This window comes from Vespa crabro, chromosome 13, assembly GCF_910589235.1.
Source record: "Vespa crabro chromosome 13, iyVesCrab1.2, whole genome shotgun sequence".
Classification (NCBI taxonomy): domain Eukaryota; kingdom Metazoa; phylum Arthropoda; class Insecta; order Hymenoptera; family Vespidae; genus Vespa; species Vespa crabro.
The window spans coordinates 2885814-2912314 of NC_060967.1; the positions used below are offsets into that span (position 1 = coordinate 2885814).

The window sequence follows — 26501 nt, forward strand, 5'->3', positions numbered from 1 at the left end:
GCCCACAATAGGAATAGCGTTCTCCGCTTGCATTTGTAGTTCATATTTTGTCCATATTTGTCGCTAAAGTCACGTACACTTCGAGAGAAAGATGATGAACAGCCTTAAGGCTGGCATTGGTGTAAAATTGTATATTAAATTAATTTAATTTTATTGGTGTAAAATATTATAAAACCAGGGATGAGTACAGATGTAATTCTCTGATTTTAAAAATGAAGGTTCAAGACATGGCTGTTCTGAACTTTTGAAAAAAATCATGTAACAAAATGATTTATGTATAAAAATAAAGCTTTTTATATTATATATATGTGTATGTACAAATATCAAAATAGGTACTACAAAAACAATTTTATTTTGGTATCTTTATTTTTATACACTCTTATATATTCTTTTCTAAAATTATACACCAATTACCTTGATCGTAGTAAGTATTCTTAATCAATGCCAAAGGAATTTCTGAACATAATTCTGATAATTCTTTTTCTTCAAAAAGATGATAATATCTAAGAAAATTATCACCACTTCTTTTTTTCCAAGGTACAAGCATATCGCTGTGAGTAAATTCTGTACGATTTCTATGTATAGGAAGTAACAAATTTTGATCAGTTATTTGTAATATACATTTATCATTTTCTTTTTCATTTTTCTTATTTGTATTATATTTTAAATAATTAGATTGCTTGGAATTTCTATTTTGATCTTTTGCCCATACGTAGATCAAACATTTACCATATGGTCGAAGTATTCGTACCATTTCAGATATTGCTCTTTTTCTTCTTTCTTGAGTTGACAAATGATGAATAACAGCAATACTTATCACAGAATCTACAGAATTGTCTTTATATGGTAAATGTAAACAATCAGATAAAAGTACTTCAAAATTTCGTTCTCTACATATTTCTGCTAATTTAAAACTTCGATCACAGCCAATCTGTAGAAATGAAATTGACAATAGTATACAAATTTTGCAATAATACAATATTATATATATTCATTCATTTCTTACTTTAAAAATATTTTCATTTGTTTGAAGATATTTGCCATTTCCACAACCAACATCTACTACTAATGCACCATCATTTAAACTGTTTAAAAATTTGATTACATTAGGCCAGCCTTTACTTCGAGTTTCACTAAAATGATCTGAGATTTCATCATATACCTAAAAATATTTATTATATGATTAGAAAATTACAATGAATTACATTAAAAATTTAATCTATTAATAATAAATTTTACTTACTTTATGTACATAAGATTGTTCTAATTCTGCTGCTGACTTATTGTCTACAAAAGAAGAAAAGGAGTCCTTCTTTGAATCACAGTATTCTATAAACATACAAGAACAAGGACCTGTTCGTATTTTGCGAAATGTGAATGAAGTTCTTACACCTCGCGTTTGTTTCATAACTCCATTAGTAGTTTCAATTAAATCATTATATTTCGAAGAAATTCCATGTGTCCATGCATAACGAGCTTCACCAGTCATAACTAACAATGAACGTTGAGGTAGAACAACATCGACTTTCATATCTCCTTTTTTAAAATTCATAACACACGAAGAACTCAATGATAAAGAAAGTATAGTATCTTCGAAAGGACTATGTGTATCAATGTGTGGAGGTATTCCTTAAAATAAAAAAGACAAATATTGTATAGATAAAAACAACGCCATCTTTTTTATGATTACCTTGACCAGGTAAATAATGATTGATAGTAAGTTGATCATAGTCATATGCTCCACATCCATGTTTTTTAAATAAATCTTGTAAAAAATTACATTCTTCTGGAATTGGTATAATTGGTAAATTAGGATCAACTTTATTTGAATGATATTGAAATTCATATCCAAAGTGTTTTACTTTTCTTTGCTTCAGATCAGATGAAAAAGATCCTAAAAGAAAAAACAATATATATTGCGTAAACACTTTAATATTTTATATTAATATTATTACCCATTTCTGTCCAATCAATTATGTTCAATAAAGATTTCTCTTCTTCTTCATTTATAAAATTTTCTATTAGTTTAAGACCAGGTGGTAATACAGAATCACGTGTATCCTTATATAAATTTGGTACTATGAAAGACAAAAGACAATACTTAATTTCTTAGACATTGAATATTAATGAAAGCATTATTAAGTAATATACCTGATTCAGTATATGTCAAATACAACGGTGTATTTTGACCATTCAATTTAAAACGTCCATGTATTTTATTGTACAATTCAATAGCATCAGTTTCTAACTGACATTTAATGAAACAATAAGATCGTCCTTGCGGCATGATGAATTCACAATTAGATATTATAGGAGAAACGATATTTTGTAACATCACTTTATCAAAACCAGTTGATAATCCTGCATTGCAAATCAGTATATTCTAAAAAACAAAAAATATAATTTAAGAATCCAAAGAAAGATTACTTCTAATGATAGAATTAACAAAAGAACTAACTTTCATAGGCTTATCACAACATTTAATATTCATATCCTTAATAAGTCTGTGGTATGCACGCTTTTGTTTTCTCGCGCCCTTCATTATAATCTTACTCCCCAGTTCCATATTAACTATTTCATCAGTCTTTGCTGTATTATATTAGTATAAATTAAGAGCACATATGGATTCACGTGTTACGGAATCATACGATTCATAACCTATGATGACGATACGAGGAAGAATATTAAAATGGCATGACTCATTTTATTACAAAATAATACACATTAGAAAATATCTAAGAAACATGCGTAAGATTACATTATGACAAAAATTGTGAAGCCATAACATTTGTATTCATTAATAAGAGTTAAATGATTCGCATAAAATTTGTAATTTTTTAGCAAAAAGAAATTATAAATAGTAAACAAAGAGAGATGAAAAAAAAACTTATTTGATAACTAGTCGCGCTCCTGGCGTTTGCAAATGGCAGCATTTAACAGCCGGCCGGTGAGGGAGTTCCGTTTAAAGGGTAAAATGTGCAACGCTTTGCGCAGCGCAATTGTATAAGAGTGGTTAAAAGAGCGCGCGTGAAGCTGAATAAAAGAGAGTGGTGTATCAGTCTGCTCTCGGCAGCGCTACTAGGAGGATCGGAGAGATGTCAATCTAAAAGCGTCTTCTCTTCGATCCAATCGCCACGTTACACAGCACACACTTTTGTGGTAATCTCTTTCGTTAGAAAGAAAAAACGCGTTTGTTTGTCACTTTTTCTTTTTCTCTCTTTCTCTCTTTTTCTTTCTCTCTCTCCCCCTCCCTCCCTCCTTCCCACCCTCTCTTTTTCTTTCTCTTTCTCTTTCTATCTTTATATCTCACGTGTCTTATCATTATAATTAGAACGATCGAAAGGAAAAAAGTGTGTGTCGCTTATCATTTTTACGGTTTGCGAAAAAACTGGACCGGCCGAACGACCATTTTATGTTCAGTTTGAAGGACGTGATTCCTGAAAGTGCGGATTTCGTATTAGAAAGACAAATTAATTAATCCTACTTGTCTTTCATCTCGTTTACTATCTTCTTTCTTTCTTTCTTTCTTTCTTTCCTTCTTTTCTTCCCTTTTCATATATATGTACATGCATATGTACCATTAGTAAATTCGATTTTGGTGAAAAAGAACGGTGTAGGAGTCAGATCGCTCGAGTTACGTGCGCGATTGCGTTGATACGGATGCGCTCGGCTTAGCTTCAAGGTCGTGCCGTTTGTCGTTCCGGCAACGTGCCGGTTAACGCTAAGAACGTGCTAGAGGGGGGAAAGGAGACGAGAAAACGCATCGATCCTTTCTTCCGCATCGAGACATCCCCTTTCGACGTGTTCATTTCTCTCTCTCTCTCTCTCTCTCTCTCGTTCTAGTTCAGCCGGTTGTTAAAAGAGAAGTGGACAAGGGGAAGGTAGCACGCGTCGAACGTTCTTTAATTCTTTTTGGGGAGAGGCGTGCTCTCGTTCATTCGACGGCGACTCTTTTTTTTTCTTTCAAAAGGATGTAACGGAAATTCGCGCCTAAATCAACGGTCGATTCGTTGATATGTTAAAAGTGTAAAATCAAAAAGAATATACTTGAAACGTTAACGTATTTCTTATCGTTTTTCTCATATATATATTACATCTTGGAAGATTAATTATTTTTCATCGAAACGAAGATATAAACGAAGAAGAGGAATAACGTTCGATTGTGATAATCAAAGATTGCAATAAAAATTGTTAATAAGAAATATAATTATATAGACACCGCCGTCACACCGAAAAAGTCCCCAATATTCTTCATCTCGTTCCGAACGTCAACGGACATTGCCGAGTGTTTACGAGTATTGGCGAGCGTCTACGAGCGCGCACAGCTGTTTATGTTCGTAATTTTCCAACGCAAAGGAATATCGAGGACGAAGATAAAAAGGACCAAGAAATCAAAAGTGTAACATCGATGTTTGAAACTCCAAGAAAGGATCAAACTCGTGATGGTATTACTTAATCGGCTAAGATTCCTTATTTCTTACGTCTACAACGAAAATCTAATCTAACCTCAATATAATACTCTTGCTAAGAATTCTAAAGGACGATCTCTTTGATTGTTTTCTTATCATATTTTCTACGTTCGACAAAGAGAAATAGGAAAAAAAGAAAGAAAAAGGGAAACGCCTTTTTTTTAAGTCGGATATGATTACTATTTAATATGAAATACTTTAGATAGATACTACATATACATATTTAACTACTTGTTAGACGCTCCTGTTCGATGGTTCGTGGCGCGTAATTTAAATTCGTGCTCGACAAATTTTTCTGTTATACCGACTCTAATCGACGAAAATTACAGTGATATATACACAAATACATATATACATATATATAGTATATATATATGAAATACATGAGATGCCGATAAAACGATTTTAAAGAAGATCGTTATCTCTTTCCACGAATCTATAAGATTTTTCCTGCTTGTATATACTTACTGTCTTTCTGGACTACTCTAACTTCCATTATTAAGGTGAGTTTTATTATTATTATTATGTGTTTCCAATAAAATAGAACTTTTGAAGAATCGTAAAATAACGTCCGAGTATTGTTTTTCTTTTTTATTGTATCTTAATCGTTCAGTGAATTAATTCGTACATTAATTAGAGCAAGGTAAATAAAAAAAAAAAGAAAAAGAAAAGAAGAAAATAGAAAGAAAGAAAACAGAAATCGATTAAAGATCACACGTAATCGTTCTCGTATTTCATGATTAATAAAAAAACTTGTCAAACATCCGTGACACGCGATCTATACGAGCGTCTACAACATTTCTCGATATCATATTGATTTCCGATGATCCACTTGGCGCGTGATGTATGATTTTGTAATCTTCTCATAAGTATGTACTACTGACTCTATACGTGCACAGCACTCAAAGCGCGATGACTAAACAAATTCTTCGTATGTTAGAGAAGCGAGACTCTCTCCGCAGTACCATACTACATATATCGTAGGAGTCTCTCTCGAGCCAATGTAAGGTATCATGAAAGAAAGCCAAAGTGTTTGTCAGCTTTTTCATTAGCTAAACAAGTACGATGCAAATGGTCTTGGCTGGTAGTAACAGTTCGTTTCGATTAAATGTTTCCATTTGAAAGAAATTAGTTTGTTAAAAGGGAAGGAGTCTATTTTTAAAAAAGATCTTTTTTCAATCAGGATTCTCGATGGAGGATAGCAACGGTCAAAGGAACAAGGATTCGTGCGATGTCAACGATAAGAACAACGCTAATCGTGACAATATGAACGTAGAATCGGAAGGAATCCTGACGAAAAATTCTTCCGATGAGATATTGCCTAAGAATGTGGACAATTGTAAAGAGAAACGAGTAACGCGTGATGACGAAGAGGACGAAAGTTTAGAAGTCAATTGTAAGGTATCCGACGACGAGGAGACAACGAAAACAACTAAAAAAGACGAGGAATCATCGAGTTCGAGTACCTCGAGTTGTACGTCCGAAGACGAGTCTGAAACTAGTTCGGAGGATAAGACGGAACCTCCGAAAACCGAGCCAAGTAAAAGTCTCGATCAGGAAGCAGCGAAACAGACGGAAACGATGACCAATAAGAATGAGGACACTACCGATGACAGTGACATCGAGGATGATCTCATTTCGGCTATCAATTATAATACTATTACCTCATTGGCTGCCCTCAAGGATATGCTACAATCTTCTGGCGAGGATTCGGATGGAGTTGACAGTTTCTTTCATCATTATTTTCTCTCTCATGTCAATAGGCTACCATCAAGAAATCAAACTCATAGTCCCTATCCTTGGGGTAGAAGATTATCTGAATGTAGAGAGGAAGATGAATATGAAACAGAGGAAGGTAAGAAAGAGAGACTGTTGGTTTCTATTTCCTCATATAATCATCTCTCTATTTCTCTCTCTCTCTCCCCCTCTCCCTCTTCCCCCTCTCTCTTGTTGATCAAGAATCATGTCTCATGCTAGCACGTGATTTACAAGTTCTTCACGAGCGCAACACAACATTCTTATTTTCTACGAACTACAACATTATCTCTATACCATCCAATTAAGCTCACTTTTGCTCCTTTAACTCTTTATTCTCGCTATTCGTATCTCTTTTAATCGCGATCTCTCTCTCTCTCTCTCTCTCTCTCTCGCGCGCGCGCAGATTCATAATGATTCAAGTATAGTGCGTGTCAAAACATTCCCTGTAGATATATATTAGCGGGGAAGTCGATTAAACGAGAAAAGCGAGACCAAGACGAAGTTACGAAATTTCAGGTTCGGCCATTAAAGAGAGCTCGCTAGGGAGAGGAGAAAAGTGCTATTACGAGAGAGCTCGTTCGACTACGAGTGCTAAGATTAGCGTTACACCGCTGGTCTTTTAGCTTCGTTTAGTTTCGTTTGGCAACGGCCGTCCTACAAGTGCAAAAAGTCACTCCACTTAGGCAACAACGCTGATCTACTATATTCTACATGTAGATTCTACGTGGTTTATTTATAGAGAATAAAAATTGTAAATCTCTTGCTATACTTCTTATCATCATCGTCTTCATCATACAAAACGAAAAAAAAAACATGACTCACTTTTTTTCAGTATTTAACAAAAGTCAATAAATAACATAAAACATAACAAAAAATATATTTAAAATAATATTGTATCGGATGATTTTATAGGTAAAAATGCAGAAACAACTAGCAAGAAAGAAGAAGCGAAAAACGAAGAATCCCAAGAAAATACTCGAGAAGCTAGCATCTCTTCGAAAGGTTCGAGTCCAACATCTTCAGAAAGATCAAGTTCGGAAAGAATTGATCTCAAATCGAATCAATCTTCGAGCATCTCCGAAGCTAAATCCGCATTAACATCCGCTAACACAATGGTGGCGACAACGGTGACTCTGACAACATCATCGATGACATCATCGACAACGACAACGACAACTATAACTATGGCAACGACTACGACAACTACACTGACCACAGCAACTCCAACTTCAACAGCAGTTACAACTTCTAGGTTTACCACGTCGACTGTGACGACAACAGTAACATCACCAACGTCCACAACGAAACCACCTCTTAGAAGAAGACATACTACTGGTCCAGGAATGACTTTTCCTGCTACTGATCCTCCATCTTATTCTAACAGTATGACCTTCTCAAGAACTAGTCCATTACCAAGTCCACACTTGGACAAGAGATTCTTTGACAGTAGCTTGATAGAAATGAAAAGTCAAGCTAGTAGTTCTAGCACTCTTGATTATGATTCTACAGAGGAAGTATGGGTGCGTAGGGTTGACTTCATACAGGAGAGGAAGAGAAAGGTGAGTGTTGATGTGATGCTTTTTTCTTTTCTCGTTTTTTTTTCTTTTCTTTTTTTTCAACGAATTTTTATAATTATGCCAATATTTTCGTCGATTTTTAATAATATAGCTCGACGGATTAGGCTCGATGTGTGTTCGGCGGAAGGTAGATAAACGTTAATTAATTAATCAATTAATGGTAAAGTAACAAAATAATAATGAACGTACCATTTATTAATTTATAACTTGATCGTTCCAATTCGAAGTTATTCATTCATATTAGGAATGAGTAAAATACATTTGAAAGAACAATGGGTGTCATTCAGATACAAAAAAAATATTTAAAAATGTTATTTATATCTCGATCGTTACTTTAAGAGTTGCACAAAGATAAAAGCCACGTCTCGCTATATCTTTATTATTATTATTATTATTATTATTATTATTATTATTATTATTATTATTATTATTATTATTATTATTATTATTAATATTATTGCTATTGTTGTTGTTGTTGTTGTTGGTGTTGTTGTTGTTGTTATTGTTATTATTATTATTATTATTATTATTATTATTATTATTATTATTATTATTATTATTATTATTATTATTATTATTATTATGAATAGTAACACAACACGTCGTAACAATTCTCGTTATGCATTTGTATATTTACTTAGGTACATACATATATTATCTTCAAAACGTCATTAACACTGAATACACAAAATCTGTCTCTCTTCCTCCCTTCCTCTCTTTCACTCCTTCTTTCTCTCTCTCTCTCTCTCTCTCTTTCTCTCTCTCTCCCTTTCATATAAGTAAAGCCTCGGAAAATATGTCACATTCTCTCTTTTATATTTCAGAACATTACGCCAAGTTCTACCAACAGCGGCACACCCCTTACTATTTTGTTTGGTTGAAGAAAAAATCATTGTTTTGGTATGTAGTATTTGGCTTAGGCGATCAAGCATAATGTATTCTCCTATTTTGATATTTCTCAACGATCATCAGATATTAGAGAGAGATTATATAATTTATATATAGGGGAAGGTTATTCGTAGAACTTCGCAATTGATAGAAATGAAATCAATGTCATTATCCAACGAGATATATATTCACTTTTACTTTTTTTTACTGGCATGCGATATATTTCGTCAGTATTTATTTTGTGCGTGGGTGCGTGCGTATGCGTGTGCGTGTCGTGTGTTCGCGCGTGTGTGCGTGCGTACGTATGTGACGAAACATCATTTTAGCATATAACATCTTGATCGTTACATTCCATCTTTATTATGAATTAGAAATGATTTTTTTCGTGTGATGGTAGAGCGCAAGACATTTATAATTGATATATTTATTTTTGAGATTATTAAAAAGTATGGTATCCATTTTGAGATGAAGGCTTTTTTTATTCGATTAGATACGATCCTTCTGATAATATAGCATTCCTTTTTCTTTCTTTCTTTCTTTTTTTTTTTTTTTATTTCTTTTTTTTCCCCCTTTATTTTATAGTGTCCCAAGTCGTTGCTTTCTTTTTGTAATATTGTTTATTCATTTGTAAATTTTTCACAAATGATCTATTCACTCTTCTCTACAATTCCATGAAATTTTTAATCTCGTCTCGATATCAAATAATTCTTTAACGCTATTCTCTTTAATTTGCTAATTTGACAATTCCGGTAATTGCAAATCTTTTATTTACCATCGTAACACTACTCGCTATTTCACTCTTTTTCATAACGAGTCATCACATATAGGTACATAATAGATAAGTTATGTACATAGCATAACATTCTTAGCTTAGCCATTTATGAAAGAGTTATCCTTGTCTTAAGGAAAAAAAAAAGAAGGAAAAAAAACAAATGGAGATTAGATATATTTCATTCTCAATGTTTTTCTATCAAAGAAGAAAAAGAAAAAGAAGAAGAGGAAGAAGAAAACTAAATGGATTTGATTTTTTTTTTTTATAATTAAATAATCAAATCGCTATTATATTTTCATCGTTTTATAAATATCGATGTTGTATAGTTTATTTAATAGACAACAGAGATATGTATAGCCTCTCTCCGCCATCGTAATCTCTAAGAAGTCGATAACGAACATTATGATTATACGATCATCCGTGGAAATATTATCGATATCGACCAATGACGAAAAGATCTCAGTTCGCGATAATACATAGATATATTCTTCTACATTTTTTTTCCCTAAGAGTTTATATTCGTATCGGCAGTTAATATCTGAGTCTCTCGATAGGTACATGACTCTTGTTATACGAATACATTCGGGTATAAGTGCAGTTTTCTTTTTTTTTTCTTTTTTTTTTCTTTTTTTTTTTTTAATTTTTATTTAATTGGTTTATTATGTCATCGGTTGCTTTAGGAAGAGTCAGAAAATATTCACTTGTCCCTTACTTGGATCGTTGTCCTGAATATGGAACTTATAAGGTAGTTTTAAATATTCCAGAGATTTTTTTATACATCAATGACATAAGTTAGTTGATTTGAATTTTTAAGAAGATACTTATTTTATTGCAAAAGAAAAAAAATTTTTTTTTATCTTATTACTCTTGGATCATTGAACAAGCAAATGCTACATATAAAAGACAATCATTTTTTTGTTCTCTCTTTGCTGTTGGTATAACTTGGGACACTATCCTTTAATATTTCAATGAAACAGGATATCTCACACACATACACACACACATACACACACACATTGTTTGCAAGACATTTTACAAAGTGACACCATGTTTAGATTTTGTAGATCGAACTACCGCCGACTACAAAGACTCACAAATTGTATATTAGAATTTGGAGGATTTTATCTCTACAATGTGGGTATTTAATATGCACGAATTACTATGTTCTGAACAGAATATGACAATGGCTTTTCATATAGAAGATTACTATGGAATATACAGGAAAACTATGTACTTCTATAATAGATATAAATCGATTAAGTGTTTCAAAGTTTTCCCAAAGTCTTATTACCGTACTTAGATAATACTCTTTTTTGCTTTTAGGAACTTGGTTCACAGCCATTGCCAACTATTGTTACCGAAGATGCTGATACTAATCAAGCTTCTAATGAACAAGGCCATAGGCCAAGAGCAGGTAAATTTGAATTAACTAATAATAAATTGTATGACAGAACTTCAGTATATATATATTTCTTAAAAATAATATTAAGTTATAAACACAAGGTTTCTTATTTTTATAATGAAAATTCAAGTTAAATCTTAACTATTTTGTATATATTTTGAGGATGTTTATTTAAAATGGACCTTGTATTGATGAGCAATATTTGTGTTTAGGTACCTGGGGTTCTCATTCAAGACCTATTAGAAAACCAGCACCTGGGAGTGCACCAGGATCAGGAAAATCCACTCCACTTCCCCAACAACATCCTGAACCTTCAGCGTCCAGTTCGTCCAACTCGAGTAAGGGTGGTAGAAAGGCTTCAGGTACACGTTCAGGATCCACTAGTCGTAGCAACAGTCGAAGTAATAGTGCAGAACGTAGAAGAAGCGGTGGTGGTACAGTCGATGACACAGCTAGTCCTACAAGAAAACCAGCTCTCTTCGATGCCTTCAGACCAAGGAGCAAGTCTGATGCCAGTAAAAGAAAGCCTAGTATTATTGCAAACATGAAGAGTGCTGTGCAGGTATATCTTAATGCATTTTCAATATCAAATTTCATGAAATTTCCAATTAATTATTATGATAGACATTTTAAACAGTTGAAATAAAATGAATTTGCATATTATAATTCTATATATAGAATATCAGAATTGCATATTAATGTATTATTGGTATCTATTGATAAGATGAAATTTTAATCAGAAAGAAGATAACAGATAATAAATCTTTTCTTGTAATATATTCGTCGATATTATAGATATCTATTGAAACACGTTTTTTTTTTTTTTTTTTTTTTTTTTAGCATTCCCTTCACAGAGGATCGCATGGAAGCTCATCGAGTGATGTACACACCGAAAAGGAACACCATAGAGATGGTAGAGAATCTAGAGAATCCAAAGAACAAAGTAGTAGACCTAGAGCAGGATCTGAAAGTAGCAGGAATCCTGTAAGCAAAGTTATGGATTTGATCAGACATAGAAGCCATAGTGCTCTTAGTGCAGAGGATAAAAGAAAAGCGGTGAGTTATATGTATTATTATTATTATTATTTAAAATGTAACAAATGCACAAGAGACTACATAAATTTTGTTAGTAGTACTTTCACATAAATTTTGTCAAAAATTTATTTTAATGCCAAAAATGAATTTCTCTTAACAGTTTTTGATCAACAAAATATCACGATTTCTGCAATACGAGATATCGTTTTCTCTCCAAACGGTTTTTATTTACATTTACTCGTTGAGTAAACACTGTTTAAACAAACTCGATTAGCTAGTTGTCTGTAAAAGTATACGTGGCATAAGTATACATATGTATGTACATACAAGCAAGCACGTCATTTGGTGGGAGTAATATTCCCGCTTATATCACGTTCATTTTAGCGATGCGTAGTGAGAACCGAGACGGAGAGAGAACAACACGCATTTACACTGAGTACAGTTATACCTACTCGGGAATATCGGGATTTTAAATCATATTCACGAATCACAGAATATGTATTCACATTTTCCTCGAAATCCGTTATAGTGTGTTCAGTGATATTTTTTTAATTATTTATTTATTTTTTTGTTTGTGTTAAAATATAAAAAAGACGTTAATTTTAGTTATTTTTATATATTAAAAAAAAAAAAAAATAAATTAATACATTCGTAATGAATCTGTATTAAGAAAAATTAACTTCAAATCTCAGTGAATTTTTTCAATCGATTTTAAATCTGAGTTCTCTTACATTTTTAGTATTCATATCTATCTCTTTTAGAATTTCTTATTCATCAATTATGATATAACGTTGCGTTAAAAATCCTCCCGTTCTTATGTGCATCTATTTCAACGTGAAAACTTGCAGTAGGTAGAATTCTGTAATAGGTTTTATAATAATAAAAAGAAAAAAAATTAACGAGTCAGCCAACGTAAAATACGCGTAAGTCGTGTTATTCTACACGTTTCGCTGCTCGGGGTAAAAGGTCATCTGATGACTCGATATTCTTTAGTTGACTGTATAAGTTGGGACACGTGTGGAATTATTTAAATTCTTTTTTCAATGAGAAAAGAACTGAAAACGTTCTCTATTGCTTTTAAAAAAAAGATTAAAAAAGATATATATACATATTGTTTTTAAAAAGAAATCACAAATAAATTATTATCTAACTATGAGGTATAAATAACCTATAGTATTAAAAAAAGAGTTGATTTTATGTATCGCTTTTTTTTTCGATGATTCTTAATTGATGTTACGTTAATTTAATATAAGCCGAAGTAACGAACGTTTGCCTATGCCTACACATTTTATCAATGATAAAATGTACGAGTGTGTAATATATATATTTTTGTTCGGAAGACTAAAATTTATTTATCTAATTTTTTTTTATTTCACATGTTACGATAACACGCTTATGTTTATATATTCGAAATTTTTCGGAATTTAGCATCGTGTTTTAATTGTAGTAATTAATAAGTGTATTTCTTTTTTATTTCTTATTTTTTTTTCTTGTCTTTATTTTTAATTAATAAGCTAGTGAAACGAGATATTAGCTTATTAATACAGCATAAGTTTAGTCCAATAAACATATTCATTTAGATCAGTTGCTGAAAAGAAACTTGAACAAGACTTCTCATTGATAGTCTGAAAAATATAAGAGAATTCAATATGTCATCCTATTTTCGATGGATTAAAAGTGGCAAGAGGGACGATTATTTTACCCCAAAACCTAGAAGTCGCTCTTTGGATTCCAAGACCCTAGAAGCTTCTGGCATTCGTCTGATTTTGCAAAATGTATTTCCTAAAGTTATCTTCTTATATTTTCTTGTATCAATGACAAAAAGAACATTTTTCACTTTCAATACAATTTTTGTTTTCATAGTTTCTACAATTTTAAATAATTTTTTCATTTTCTTTTCTTTCTCTCTATTTTGTTTGATCAATGAATGGAATTTTTAACAGTTTTTTCTTTTTTTTTTCATTACAGAGAGCAGCAGCCCAACATCAAGCACAGGTAGCTGCACAAGGTGAGTAATTTGCATACTACTTTAAAAAACGATGAAAATGACGTCAAATAATCTTCATATTCTATTTAACGCACATACATATTTACACGTTAGCTTTACTGTGAGATATTACCGTACGGCGTAAATGATAACACCGATGACGATTGATATGTACATTAAAAAACTTTCGCACACACGCAGTTAGTTTTATCGAGCATTATCATCATTGTAAAAACAACGGCGACGAGGACGAAATAGACAGCTGTGAAAAATATGGTAATTTATGTGTATATATACATCATTTGCCGCGCTTTTGTGGTTTCAAGAATCACGTGGATCAATTAACAAATTTTCAAAACGTTTCCAAAAAATTCCGCTTAGCGGCACCACGTGCAATTACTGGCGATTGGTTCGTTCTATATTATGCGTATCTGTTCAATTCTTGTTTCGAGTAGTATGCATGAGATTGGTCGATTTGAAAAATGCGCCATTTTCGAACTGAAAGATTGACGACATTGCGGATTAAGTGGGGATAGAAGTAATGGAGTAGAAAGAGGGTTGAGAGGAGGAATCGAATGAGTTTCTCTCTCTCTTTCTCTCAAGTCTTTCGAGTCACGAGCGCGCGATTTTCTAACTAACGGGTGTATAGTCGGGATTCGTTTGGTTAAGTCTCTGCCGGTGGCGCCTTCTCGATCCTTGTGATTCGTTAAAAAGTATTAGTCCTATCAACCGAGTTCTCCTTTACTCTCAGTTAATCTCAAGATTTTTTTTGTTTTCTTTCTTTTTGTATTACGTTCGAACACAGTGTTCCAAATACTTAAACGAATCCCTTCCAATATCGTTGAACGAAAAATTCGATTGAACTGCGGAATAAAAGTGATATATTGAAAGCGAAAACAGGTTCGTGTATTTTCGTCAAAAGCCGAAGTCGAAGAGAAAACGAAGATGAAACTTAAGGGGCCACTTGGTATAATATAGACCTGACGCTTTTCTTTCTAATCTTGTGTACATAATTAATATTTAATGATTTTTCGTGAGATTTGTGGCATTAAATTGTGAAATTGATTCTCTATATAGAAACAAAAAGAAATTAATTTTTTTCTATGCTTCTTAAAAATCTTGTCGCAGAACGTGTCTTCTCAAGATAAATCTACGTCTTACGTCTTCTTGTTGTGCTCCTTCGTGTTACAATTTTGGAAATGTAAGTCGATCACAGAATGTCTTTGGATGGTCTTCGAGAATTGAAATGATTTTGAAAAACAGTTAAGTGATAGAAAAAAATAATGTAATCTGTATGCATAAATATCGATGTTATTTTTTTTCATAATCTTCGATATAACCTTAACATACGATTTTTCTATAATCTATAAATTTAATAATTTTTCATTATCCCGGTTTTATTATATTTATGATACGAAAGTATGTCATTGTTTTAGTGTCTCACTGGTGCATTTTTCTTTAATTATGCTCTTTAACGTGAGAAATTGGAGGAATCTAATAACTTATATTCTTTCTTGTATATAGACGTTGCAACGTTCACCCACTTTTTTTCCCCTTTTGTCGTCTTACATCTTTTCGTCTCTCTCTCACACACACACACACACAACATTCTTATTTAACATCTGCTCTTTGCAAACGTTCTTACAATCAAGGTTTTATTAAGAGAGAGAGAGAGAGAGAGAGAGAGAGAGAGAGAAAGAGAAAGAGAGAGTGTTCCTTCTTTTTTCTAGGTCGTTTCGAATTCTACGTCGTACGTTCGGAATAAACCATAAAAAAAACCTAACCAAAGGAAACATATGTATCGTTATAATAATAATTAAAATCAATTAAAAAGGTAGATCATGTTCGCAAATTGTCTATATTATACGTAAACACATAACTATGTTAGCTTTTAGTTTGTTCTCAAATAGTAAACAAGGAAGGTACTTGTCATCGGCTGTGACCTTGACCAATGAACGAACGTCGCATTGAACGACTAGCAAATGAAAATAGTTCTTTAACGCGCTGTTCTTAGACTTCTTTGAAATACAAAATTATTTTATGTCTTCTTTTTCTTTTTATTCTCATTGAAGAGAGAATACGAAGCACATACGAAAAACAGACAAGAATAACGACATAACGCGAGAAGAATCTTCTTTGACTTAATCCCTTCCATCCTGCTACTGCAGTCTCTTGTCGCTGACGCATCCGCATGATTCTGCTGTAACGACGTGTCCTAAATGAGTAGTCACCTTTATGGGATTATGATAATTATTATATGAGCAACTTATTTTTTATTTATATTATTCGTAGAAAGAAAAGGAAAATTATAAATCGAAAAAATATTGCTTACATTTTTTTTTTTTTTTTTTTAAATTCATTATTATTGATAATTTTTCTTCAAAGAAGGGCAAGAAAAAGTGGTGAAAAGTTAAAGATTTATTATTATTATTATTATTTGTTTTTTTTTTTTACGTCGTATATATATTTTACATATGTATACTATTTGTCACGAATTTCGCATAATTCAGAGTTATGTGCAAACGGTAGCAAATTTTCTAACGAAAAGAAATATGAACCTCTTGTAAAACAATACTCTCGATATATAAAATGTATTCGTGCATGAAAATGTCGTTTATTGATGAATTTTTATCGACGAATTGATCAAAGGACCATTTTATTTTTTATTAATATATTCCACACGAGTTATTTATTTCAACGACAAAAAAGTTTTCCGACCAAGATGAAATATGGAAAAACGTAGAAATGATGCAATTATGATCTCGTTACATTTGTAGATAGCACACATATACATACATACACGTTTCTGAGAATAGACAGCCGGCAGTTTTGTTGCCTTCTCATCTACATTAACAATTCTGCAAAAAGCTTATGTAAAGTAATACATAAGTAAAAATGTTCTACTGCAGTTATTGCATGTATATATGTATATACAGAGTGGGCCAAAAGTTCTTAGATTATTCTAAAGAACTATTATTCTTTTTCGAGATTTTTTAGGTTAGTAGTTTTACGATCTGAGACAAAAATTAACTTAAAAAATTTCAAAAAAAGTAATTTATTTTTAAAACCGCCTAGGTATTTCATATGTATATCAACGAGGTTTTAAAAAATTGTTTAATATTAAAATTTGCTGAAAGAAATCTCGAGCGGTTTCCATTTTTCAGAATTTATTTTCATTGCTTCTATTTATTTATTTATTTATTTATTTAATTTATTATTTTTTATTAAATCCAATAAATTAATTGTTGTTTATTTATATTGTTATAGTCAATTTCATTCGAGATCGTAGTAAGTACATCTTTTATACGTTTTAAATCAAAGAGAAAGAAGAAAAGAAAAAGAAATGTGATCGTTCTTGGGGGCTTGTATCCTTGAAAGATCTGTGATGATGATCCTTGAAAGAACTGTGTCCATGTAAAGGTTTACTTGAAAGAAACAGTACAGTAGATATTATGTTACCATAGCAAGTACTTCGTTCTCTTGACATTTTATTCACGTGTCAATGTTCTCTTACTTCAATCCGGTTTGCTATTTTTGGTATCAATACACCCATAACCGTAATATTACTTATCCTCTCATTGAGTTAAAGAAAAAACATTAGAAATTTAAGTTATTTTCCTCTTCCTTTTTCTTTTTCTACGTGTATTAGATTTTAAAAGCAATTATTCTCTTGATATATCTTTGAAACGTTTATAAATCGAACTTTCGATTCTTATCTTCAATGATTAAAACATCAAATTATCTCTTATGTTTACCTTCTTTTTTCCAATCTATGATAATACTTGACATCTAATTTTGTTTCTTATTCTAATCTAAAATTAAATGTGTATATATATATATGTATATATATATACATAATATTTTGTGTATATATATATAAATACATATATATATATACATAATATTTTTGTTGTGACAAAAATTGTAATAATTATTATTTAATTTGAATGAAATTATGGAGCAAAAAAAAACATTTTTTATCTCATTTTCAATATGTTGAAACGATGTAATCAATTCGAAAATTCAATTCGAAAGTCTGGCAAAAGGGATCAATAGAATATCCTAGTTCCTCTCTCTTATGACCCAAAAATATACATTTTCAGCGACCCACTTGTCGAAAAATTGGGAAGTTTCCAACTTATAAAACGTAAAAGCTCTTTTAACCGAGACATATAATCTCGATAATATATAATAGATATGAACAAGTGTACAAATGCAAGATCAAGAATCAAATCTCTTATCTCGAAAATATCTATCTCTTTATTTACTCTTTAACAGAACAAATCATTTTCTTTTAAACAATTCCAAAATTGTATGATATTACTTTCATTTCAATTTAAGAAAAATGTTTGAAAAGTGTTAAAAGTAGAATATGAACAAAATCTCTTTCTGAGACTCTTCAAACTCTTCATGAAATTGCTGAACACGTGCTGAATTAACGAGCCAAGATTTCTCGGTCAAGATCATCATCATTTTCTCTCTCTCTCTCTCTCTCTCTCTCTCTCTCTCTCTCTCTCTCTCTCTCTCTCTCTCTCTCTTTCTCTCTCAGCTGTGCCCTTCCGTAATATATATCTATATACAGGGTGGGTAAAAAGTTCCTAGATATACTAAAAATTTTTAAATAATTTAAAAAATCAATTACTTTTTTTAGAGATGTTTTGGGTTAATGTTTAATTTAATATTATAAAACTATAAGGCCTAACTTGTAAAATTACGGAATTTAATTACAATTCTACTTGGAAATAGAATTACTTTTTTTGGAAGTCTCCAAAAAAGTAATTGATTTTTTAAATCACCTTGATACTTTTGGCCCACCCAAAGTATCATATGTATGTACATATATTTATATGCAATATGAACGATCACCATTTCTTCTCGTATTATTGAACCTATATATCTATTAATCGATATCGACAATCTATATCTAAGCTTTCATAAAATGAATAAGAGAGAATAAGAACATTTGGTACATATTCGTTGATTTGTAAATTTGTCCTTGCGAGATAATTTAGTCTCATATTTCAGCTACTTCCCTGTCTCAATTTTATAGTTAATCATTGTAATACTAATGTTTCATACTACTGAATTCTCGTACTACTCGAATTAGAAACTTCGAAATTAGGAAGAACATTCTTTCTTAATTAGTAATCTTTCAAGTAGAATAATAATAATTATCATTATCGTTATCGTTATCGTTATCATTATCATCATCATTATCATCATGATCATTATCATCGTCATCATCATCATCATCATCATCATCATCATCATCATCATCATCATCATCATCATCATCATTTTCGTTGAAAGTATTTATAAAATTTAGGAAACTCTTGATGGTTCGTAAAAATAATTTAGTTTTGTAAAAAAATCACTTTAATCTCTTACCAAGAGGTGTATGTGTGTGTGTATCTATTCCTTCATTTATCTTTCACGATCATTTACCTTATAAGATGAAATTTATAAGAAAAATGATCAGAACAGAGACATAACAATGAAAATCAAAACGTTTCTACTTTCGAAGACCTTGAAAGAAAATGATCGATTATGTTTATTCTTCATAATTCTCCGCAGCTCGAATATATTTCATCATTGAAAATAACGAAGATTATAATGAGGAAAAGAAGATTATTAAATATCGAGAAGATCGAAAAATAATTGAATTTATATATAATCAAGAAAAAGAAAAATATAAATATATATACACATATATATATAAAGGATTAAAAATGCACGGATTAAATCATCTATTATCTCATCATACTTCCAACAATAACAATGAAAATCCTAGGAGCAATCGGCAGGATTTGAAAAATTCGTCATCGTCATCGAGTTCATCTAGCGATGCTCGTCAACAGGATACACGGATTTTGCATGAACTTTTGAATCAAGGAGAAAGTGCCAGTAATAAAATCTGCCTTCGAGAGAATGCAATATCTCGTGGGTCGGTCAGTTCGACTTATCGATTATCACATCGTCCATCTAATTATAATAGTTTGCTTTTGGATCATCATCATCCCCTACATCATAATCAACAGGTTTATCATACCATTCATGGGAGTGGTCAGAATCATCAGACCAGATTACATCATTATTATCAGCATCATCATCATCATCATCATCAACAACAACATCAACATCATCAGCAACAGCAGCATCAGAATCATCTTCATCCTCCTATTCACAATTACTTTCATCAGCAACAACAACAACAACAAGGTGGAAGTGGAAGAAGTTCACCAGCTTCACCGAGTCCAACTGGAGAACATGAGAAACATCATCACTCACATAATTATCATCATGGTATACAGGAAATGATTAGACACTTTGGTAGAAGGCTCGGTCATATAAGAAGACAAAGTGAATGTCAGGAAACACCAAGAAAAAGGGAGGACGATTTCCGTAATAGGAGTCAGAGTCTCGATGGGGGTGCTCGTCCACCAAATCATCGTGAAATTGACTGCGAAACAACTTATCGAATCTACGAAAGTATACTGAGCCAAGGTAACCAGAGAGGAAGATCTATGTTCGCGCGAATAATTCTATTCAGAACTTAATAAGTTTTATCCTTATCGACCTTGCTTTGCGATTGATGAAAATGCTCGATAAAAAATCCTCTTCATCTTTGATTGAATATTGATGGAAATAGAAATGTTATCTATCTTTTCTCTCTCTCTCACTCTCTCTTTTTGATCATTTATCATTTTTGATCAGATTATCTTGAACTTTTACGATGTGAATATGATTGATTTAGGTGCAATTAGAAGAAGTTCTTTAGATCCTGGACCGAGAAGATTATCGTTAGGAACCCCAGCGATACCACACAGAGCATCAGATGCGTGTCTTGATCCAGCTCACGCTGCCATACTCTTCAGAGATGCACGAGGGGTAAGTTTAATGTTTTACAAAAGGGTGACTCTCGTTCTCACCTTTATCAAGTGAAATTAAGCAGCAATTATTTGATCTTTTTTTTCTTTTTTTTTTTTTTCACAGCTACCAGTCGTGGACCCGTTCTTAGAAAAGGTTTCCCTCTCTGATCTTGGTAAGTTTATTTAGCTATCCTTAGCAAGTGCAAAAGTTCATAAGAACGTGTCTTATCGCAAAGAATTTCATGATTGCACTAACACAGTAATTAACTTTTTAGTAAATGTATATGTTCAAAGGAAATGTGAAAAAAGAAACAAAAATAATGGAAAAATTTGTTATTAATTTTTTATTGTATCAATTCAAATAAAAAGCAAAGAATTTTCATTTGAAATAGGGAAACAGGCAAACAAGCAGGGATTGCTTCGCATTTGTCAGGTCTAAGAACACGAAACGTAGTCGAATTTTTTCTTGGCAAGTTTGAGTTATTCTTGGCACGAATGATACGACGAGGACTCTAACAGAACACGTATATATACGAACGAATCGAGAGAATATTGTAACTATGTTTGCTCTGAGCGAATCAGTTACTTGCTTCATCAGCAATGAAGCTGACCAAGTTCGCGATAGTTTAGTAGGAGAGGAGACTTGTGTTGAGATAGGTATTTTATTTTTTTTTTTTTTCTTTTTTTTTCCTTTTTTCTTTTTTTTCTCTTTTTTTTTGTTGAAAAAAGTAGCACAAAGAAGAATATATAATATTCGAAGATAATTCTATTCGCATTGGTGTTATCTTTTAATTTCTATTATTTGGAATATATTTTCGATAAAACTGGACCTAATTGTCATATCAACGTTGATACATAAATTGTTATCGTTTTGTTTATAATCAACGAGTTATTATTCTTATCGATGCTACAGGAATGATTTTACACTCGAGTGCTCTGCTCGTTCAATTAATTAATTATATCGTCGTTCGACGAGCCTTCTTTTTTTTCTTTTTTTTTATTCTTTTAAACATCGTTGAGTTTGCATTAGACAAAACAACAGCAGTTTCTTTTTTTTTCTTTTTTCTTTTTTTTTTCTTTATTTTTTTCTTAATTTGGTGTCTTTTCACAGTCTACATTCTTTTGTATTGATATTTTTATTTGAATAAAATAACATAGTTTTGATTTTTCTTACAATGTTCGTAAATATTATCGTCGAAAATCAATCGTAAATGTATATATATCGCAAGTGTATAGAGTAAAGCAGAAGGTGAAAATGGTGGGAGAGTTTAAAGATAAACTTTGCGAATTGGAAGGAGAATTATAAAGGCCAGAGCAAACGATTAGCGGTATCGGCTGTTGGTGTTGTTAGGGCTTGACGTGTGCTTCTACCTGCAACAACTATATTCCTCAACATTAGAATGCAACTCGATTTAAGAATAGATTTATTTAGTGATTGATACTGACGCGTAGATGTGAAAGAACGTTTCGTTTGTCTCTTAATATGTTGATCTTTAATTCGTAATCAACAACATCAGCATTCGTTTGAATGAATCTTTATTATCATCAAAATATCACCGGAAACGTCTTCCGGCTTCTTCTATAATGCGATTCATATTGAATGACGTGCTTCGATTGAAGAAAAGAAACTTCGATCAGTTACTACCATTGCTAATCATTAAAACTGTTCATCAACGAGTTTTAAGTTTCCTTTGGAATTTATGTGATTTTGTGTATTATTATCCATTTGATCGTACAAACGATGGCAATAGATAATAATAATGTTAGCTTTACATTACTATTCCAATTCTGAAAGCATCCGTGCCGCACTCAGACACGTTGCATCCAGTTGGTGGAGTCAGGAAGATGATCCTGTTTATTCTAAAGACCTTATCAAAGAATTTGAACTTGAAAACCCACCCCTCGAAGATGAACTTGCTTGGATCCTTTCCAAAGGTGCGATCATCAAGAATCTATCTCTGATGATGTATGGTGATATTTGATTCCTTTGAACAATTCTTGATTCTTTGCGATGTTACATGAGTTTTTGAACTAATCAATGAAGATTTTTTAAAAACCTTCATGTTTTGTTTTTGTTCATAATTTTTAGAAGAAGACGAGTCGCAGATATTTGTTAAATTTTTCAAATTTCACAAGTGTTACGATCTGATACCGACCAGTGCAAAATTAGTTGTATTTGACACACATCTTCTTGTGAAGAAAGCCTTCTTTGCTCTTGTATATAATGGTGAGTATTTGAAACGATAATGTTTATAGAATGGATTTTGAATTTTTCTTTGATTATTTTTAAGGAGTAAGAGCTGCACCTTTATGGGATAGTGCAAGGCAAGAATTCGTTGGCATGTTGACCATAACAGATTTTATAAAAATTCTTCAAATGTATTATACGAGTCCGTCTGTTACAATGGACGAATTGGAGGAACATGAATTAGATACTTGGAGAAGTAAATATCTTTGTTTAAGTATATTTGTAATATTATATAAATTACAAATAAATATTTTATTATTTCAGAAGTATTAAAAGATCAAGTTCATCCATTAGTGAGCATTGGTCCTGATGCATCTTTGTATGAAGCTATAAGAACTTTAATACAGAATAGGATTCATCGTTTGCCAGTAATTGATCCTGATACTGGCAATGTCCTTTATATTTTAACACACAAACGAATATTAAGGTTTTTGTTCCTTTATGTAAGTTTTGATAATGTAATTTTATATATTTAATTTACTAAACGATAATGAAATTTAATTTATTAATTAATTTTTGAAATGCAGATTCATGAATTACCAAAACCATCCTTTACTAATAAAACGCTTAGAGAACTTAGGATAGGAACTTTTGATGATATAGAAACAGCAACGGAAGAAACTAGCATAATTTTAGCTCTCAAAAAATTTGTTGAAAGGAGGGTCTCTGCATTACCAGTTATCGATGCGGAAGGAAAATTAGTTAATATTTATTCCAAGTTCGATGTTATCGTAAGTCATTTCTTGTATTAATTTATTTTTAATTACTTCCCTTTATGGTCACAATTTATTTATTCTTTTTATTTTTTTTTCTATGTAGAATCTAGCAGCTGAAAAGACATACAATAATTTAGACGTATCGTTGCGAGCTGCTAATGAACACAGGAACGAATGGTTTGAAGGTGTTCAAAGTTGTAAATTAGATGAGACATTATTTACTGTTATGGAAAGAATTGTAAGAGCAGAGGTATCTAGAAAATATTTAGAGGAATAATTATATAAAAAAAAAAGTGCAATTTTTGATCAAATTATTTCATACTTTTTAGGTCCATAGACTTGTAGTGATAGATGAGGATGACAAAGTAATTGGTATAATTTCTCTATCTGACCTATTGTATTATTTGGTTCTTAGGCCATGTGGTAAGTGAAGATTTTTTCATTTGTTTTATTACCAAATATTTTATTTCTATTTGAAAATTGGTATCAACATAATTAGTTATTTACTCATAATTATAAATGTTCATGAACAATCAATGATATTGATATATAGGCGAGGATAGCATTAATGCTAAAAATGGTTCATCGTTAAGAACACAAGAGTCAGTTACATCCAAAGTTACAAATTCTCAGGTTGAAACTACAACAAACGTTGATGGTGAACCTGAAACTGAACAAAATGAAACAGGTAATAGTAACTCGAGAGACGTGCCCTCAACACCTACACCACCTTCCAGTCCACCAGCTTTAGATATTTCGGAATCTTCATCAACTATTGTTAAATCATCTCAAGAAACATCTTGGCGAGAAGTGACCGTATCTGGTGGAGAATGAAACATTTAATGTTTCACTTTTACAGTGAAATTGTGTGAAGTATAAATACTATTGCTTAACTTGTAGATCATCGTAATTGCATCATGACAAGGAAAAATTGAGGGAAAGTTGAATCGTATAAATTTATCACATAGAAAGAGGGGGGGGAGGGAGAGAGGCAGAGAAAATAATGTTATATAGAGTAATTTAATTAGCGCTCATGTTTTTTAGTTCGTGAGTATACAATATTGATCATTGTTGTCTTTGTGGTTAAAATTTGTAAGTTTAAACGGAAGAAGAACACCAGTCAAGAATCACGACCTATGTGGACCTATCACTAGATGTGTGAAAATACGGTGAGACATGCTCTGTAATGTATAAAAATGTTTAAGATTAGATTTTCTAACGTGATCGCTCTGTAAATGGCGGTTAACGTTTGAGCTTCTCACTAAAGAATGGTTAATGAGCCATTGTTCGCTCAGGATATGAATTCTTCGTGCCCTTTTAAAAAGTCATTACTAGGGATGTTTTACAATCATTGTGATAAAACGAGTAGTGAAATAAGCCATTAATTACATCTATTCTTTATTTCGCTTTCTTTAAAATTATATTCTTTTGCAGGAAGAAAAGAAATATTCCGATTTTATATATATATATAAAATAATATATATATATATATATATTACTTTATTAAGCTTCTATAATATGCCAGAAGCAAAATAATATCGATAAGAATATTAATAATATTCAACGAACATGAGCGCTCGCTTTTGAGACACTTATTACTGCTATCATTAATTGATATTACATTAAAGTTAACAATTTCATATAATATATGAACAATCTTTCAAATAATTAAGCAATAGCAACACATTGTAACAATACATAATGCTATCATAAAAATAGAGGAAAATTGATTTTGTTGATTATTTTTTGTATTAGTCAAAATTGCCAATAAATGTGTAATGATAAAATTGATGATAAATGAAAGTGAATTATAAAGGAAAAGAAAATAAATTATAAAAGAAATAAAGGAAAGAGAGGCTTCATGTTCGTTATGAAACATATTTGCAAAGAATGAGTCACAGGCAAATATATAAATTTAAAACGGAGATAGATAAAACACGAGTGTAGTACTCACACTTAAAATCATTCTCTTATAACTGTATTAAAAGTATACATTATAAATTATTATCTTTGTATTTTCACTGCTCTAATGCTTTCTTCAGATTACCTTGTATGTATTTTATAAATTAATAGGAAATTTCTTTTATTATTATTATTATTATTATTATTATTATTATTATTATTATTATTATTATTATTATTATTATTATTATTATTATTATTATTATTATTATTATTATTATTATTATTATAATATATGTATGTATATATATACATACATATATATATATATACATATATATATATAGCAATCTTTATGTGCTTATATTTTTTTTAATATAAAAAACAAAAGTATATGATAAGAGTATAGATGCGTAGACATTATTTTGAAAAGATGTTTAACCAATGATTTTTTTTATTTAGCATATACATTGATCATGCTTATCATACATTATACCTGAAACAATTTTTAAGAATTTCTTTTCTTTCATGGTACATTTTACACTATATATCTAAATAGGAAATGTATGACATATAAAAGTAATTCAAGTTTTCTTATTATTATATTGTTTTGGCTTTTTGACAAAATGTTTTGCTTGTGTAATATATTTTCTATTCTAAATTATTCTTTATCGAAAATGATCCAAATACATAATTCTATAAAATATTTAAACCAATTATCTCCTTAACATTTACCTCCAAGAAAATGAATAGCATCTAATTAAAATCCTATTAGAATTCTCTTGAAACAATGTGTATGTAGATCTTGTTGAATAAATTCTAGGCACATATTATAGATGCTAACGATGCATAAAAAAGAAATTTGTTGAATGTACTAG

The 26501-nt window shown here is 31.2% G+C and overlaps 2 protein-coding genes across 9 annotated transcripts; one reads left to right on the forward strand and one right to left on the reverse strand.

Moving 5' to 3' along the window:
• Window positions 1-333: 333 nt before the first annotated feature.
• Window positions 334-6253, reverse strand: LOC124428692 (alkylated DNA repair protein alkB homolog 8-like). 2 transcript variants are annotated; one of them, XM_046973047.1, is made up of 8 exons: window positions 2759-2897; window positions 2459-2658; window positions 2152-2383; window positions 1956-2078; window positions 1691-1894; window positions 1244-1629; window positions 1007-1162; window positions 334-931 (listed from the first exon to the last, which is right to left on the reverse strand). In XM_046973047.1, the coding sequence occupies exons 2-8, from the start codon at window positions 2564-2566 to the stop codon at window positions 380-382; spliced, it is 1761 nt and encodes a 586-aa protein (XP_046829003.1). In that variant the 5' UTR covers window positions 2567-2658; window positions 2759-2897; the 3' UTR covers window positions 334-379. The 2 variants fall into 2 exon arrangements, with proteins under 2 accessions (XP_046829003.1, XP_046829004.1); XM_046973048.1 differs by lacking the exons at window positions 2459-2658; window positions 2759-2897 and adding an exon at window positions 6134-6253.
• LOC124428691 (serine-rich adhesin for platelets) lies at window positions 3056-25725 on the forward strand. Of its 7 annotated transcripts, none has more exons than XM_046973044.1 (16): window positions 3056-3159; window positions 5653-6324; window positions 7140-7786; window positions 10788-10878; window positions 11079-11428; window positions 11707-11922; window positions 13870-13909; window positions 20643-20776; window positions 20882-20930; window positions 22847-22984; window positions 23049-23201; window positions 23270-23448; window positions 23533-23736; window positions 23825-23971; window positions 24051-24144; window positions 24275-25725. In XM_046973044.1, the coding sequence occupies exons 2-16, from the start codon at window positions 5661-5663 to the stop codon at window positions 24553-24555; spliced, it is 3387 nt and encodes a 1128-aa protein (XP_046829000.1). In that variant the 5' UTR covers window positions 3056-3159; window positions 5653-5660; the 3' UTR covers window positions 24556-25725. The 7 variants fall into 7 exon arrangements, with proteins under 7 accessions (XP_046829000.1, XP_046828995.1, XP_046828998.1 ...); XM_046973039.1 differs by lacking the exon at window positions 3056-3159 and adding an exon at window positions 4323-4445; XM_046973042.1 differs by lacking the exon at window positions 3056-3159 and adding an exon at window positions 4323-4445 and having other exon boundaries at window positions 23825-23959.
• Window positions 25726-26501: the final 776 nt, after the last annotated feature.

Bases quoted from the DNA above. Each gene is read 5' to 3' on its own strand.
- LOC124428692 (XM_046973047.1), bottom strand. From the start codon at position 2,566: ATGGAACTGGGGAGTAAGATTATAATGAAGGGCGCGAGAAAACAAAAG. The intron at 1,163-1,243 runs GTAAGTAAAATT...AAATATTTTTAG, and splicing joins AACAATCTTATGTACATAAA to GTATATGATGAAATCTCAGA. The intron at 932-1,006 runs GTAAGAAATGAA...TCATTTCTACAG, and splicing joins CAAATGAAAATATTTTTAAA to ATTGGCTGTGATCGAAGTTT.
- LOC124428691 (XM_046973039.1), top strand. From the start codon at position 4,409: ATGTTTGAAACTCCAAGAAAGGATCAAACTCGTGATG. The intron at 10,879-11,078 runs GTAAATTTGAAT...ATTTGTGTTTAG, and splicing joins AGGCCATAGGCCAAGAGCAG to GTACCTGGGGTTCTCATTCA. The intron at 23,449-23,532 runs GTAAGTTTTGAT...TTTGAAATGCAG, and splicing joins TAAGGTTTTTGTTCCTTTAT to ATTCATGAATTACCAAAACC.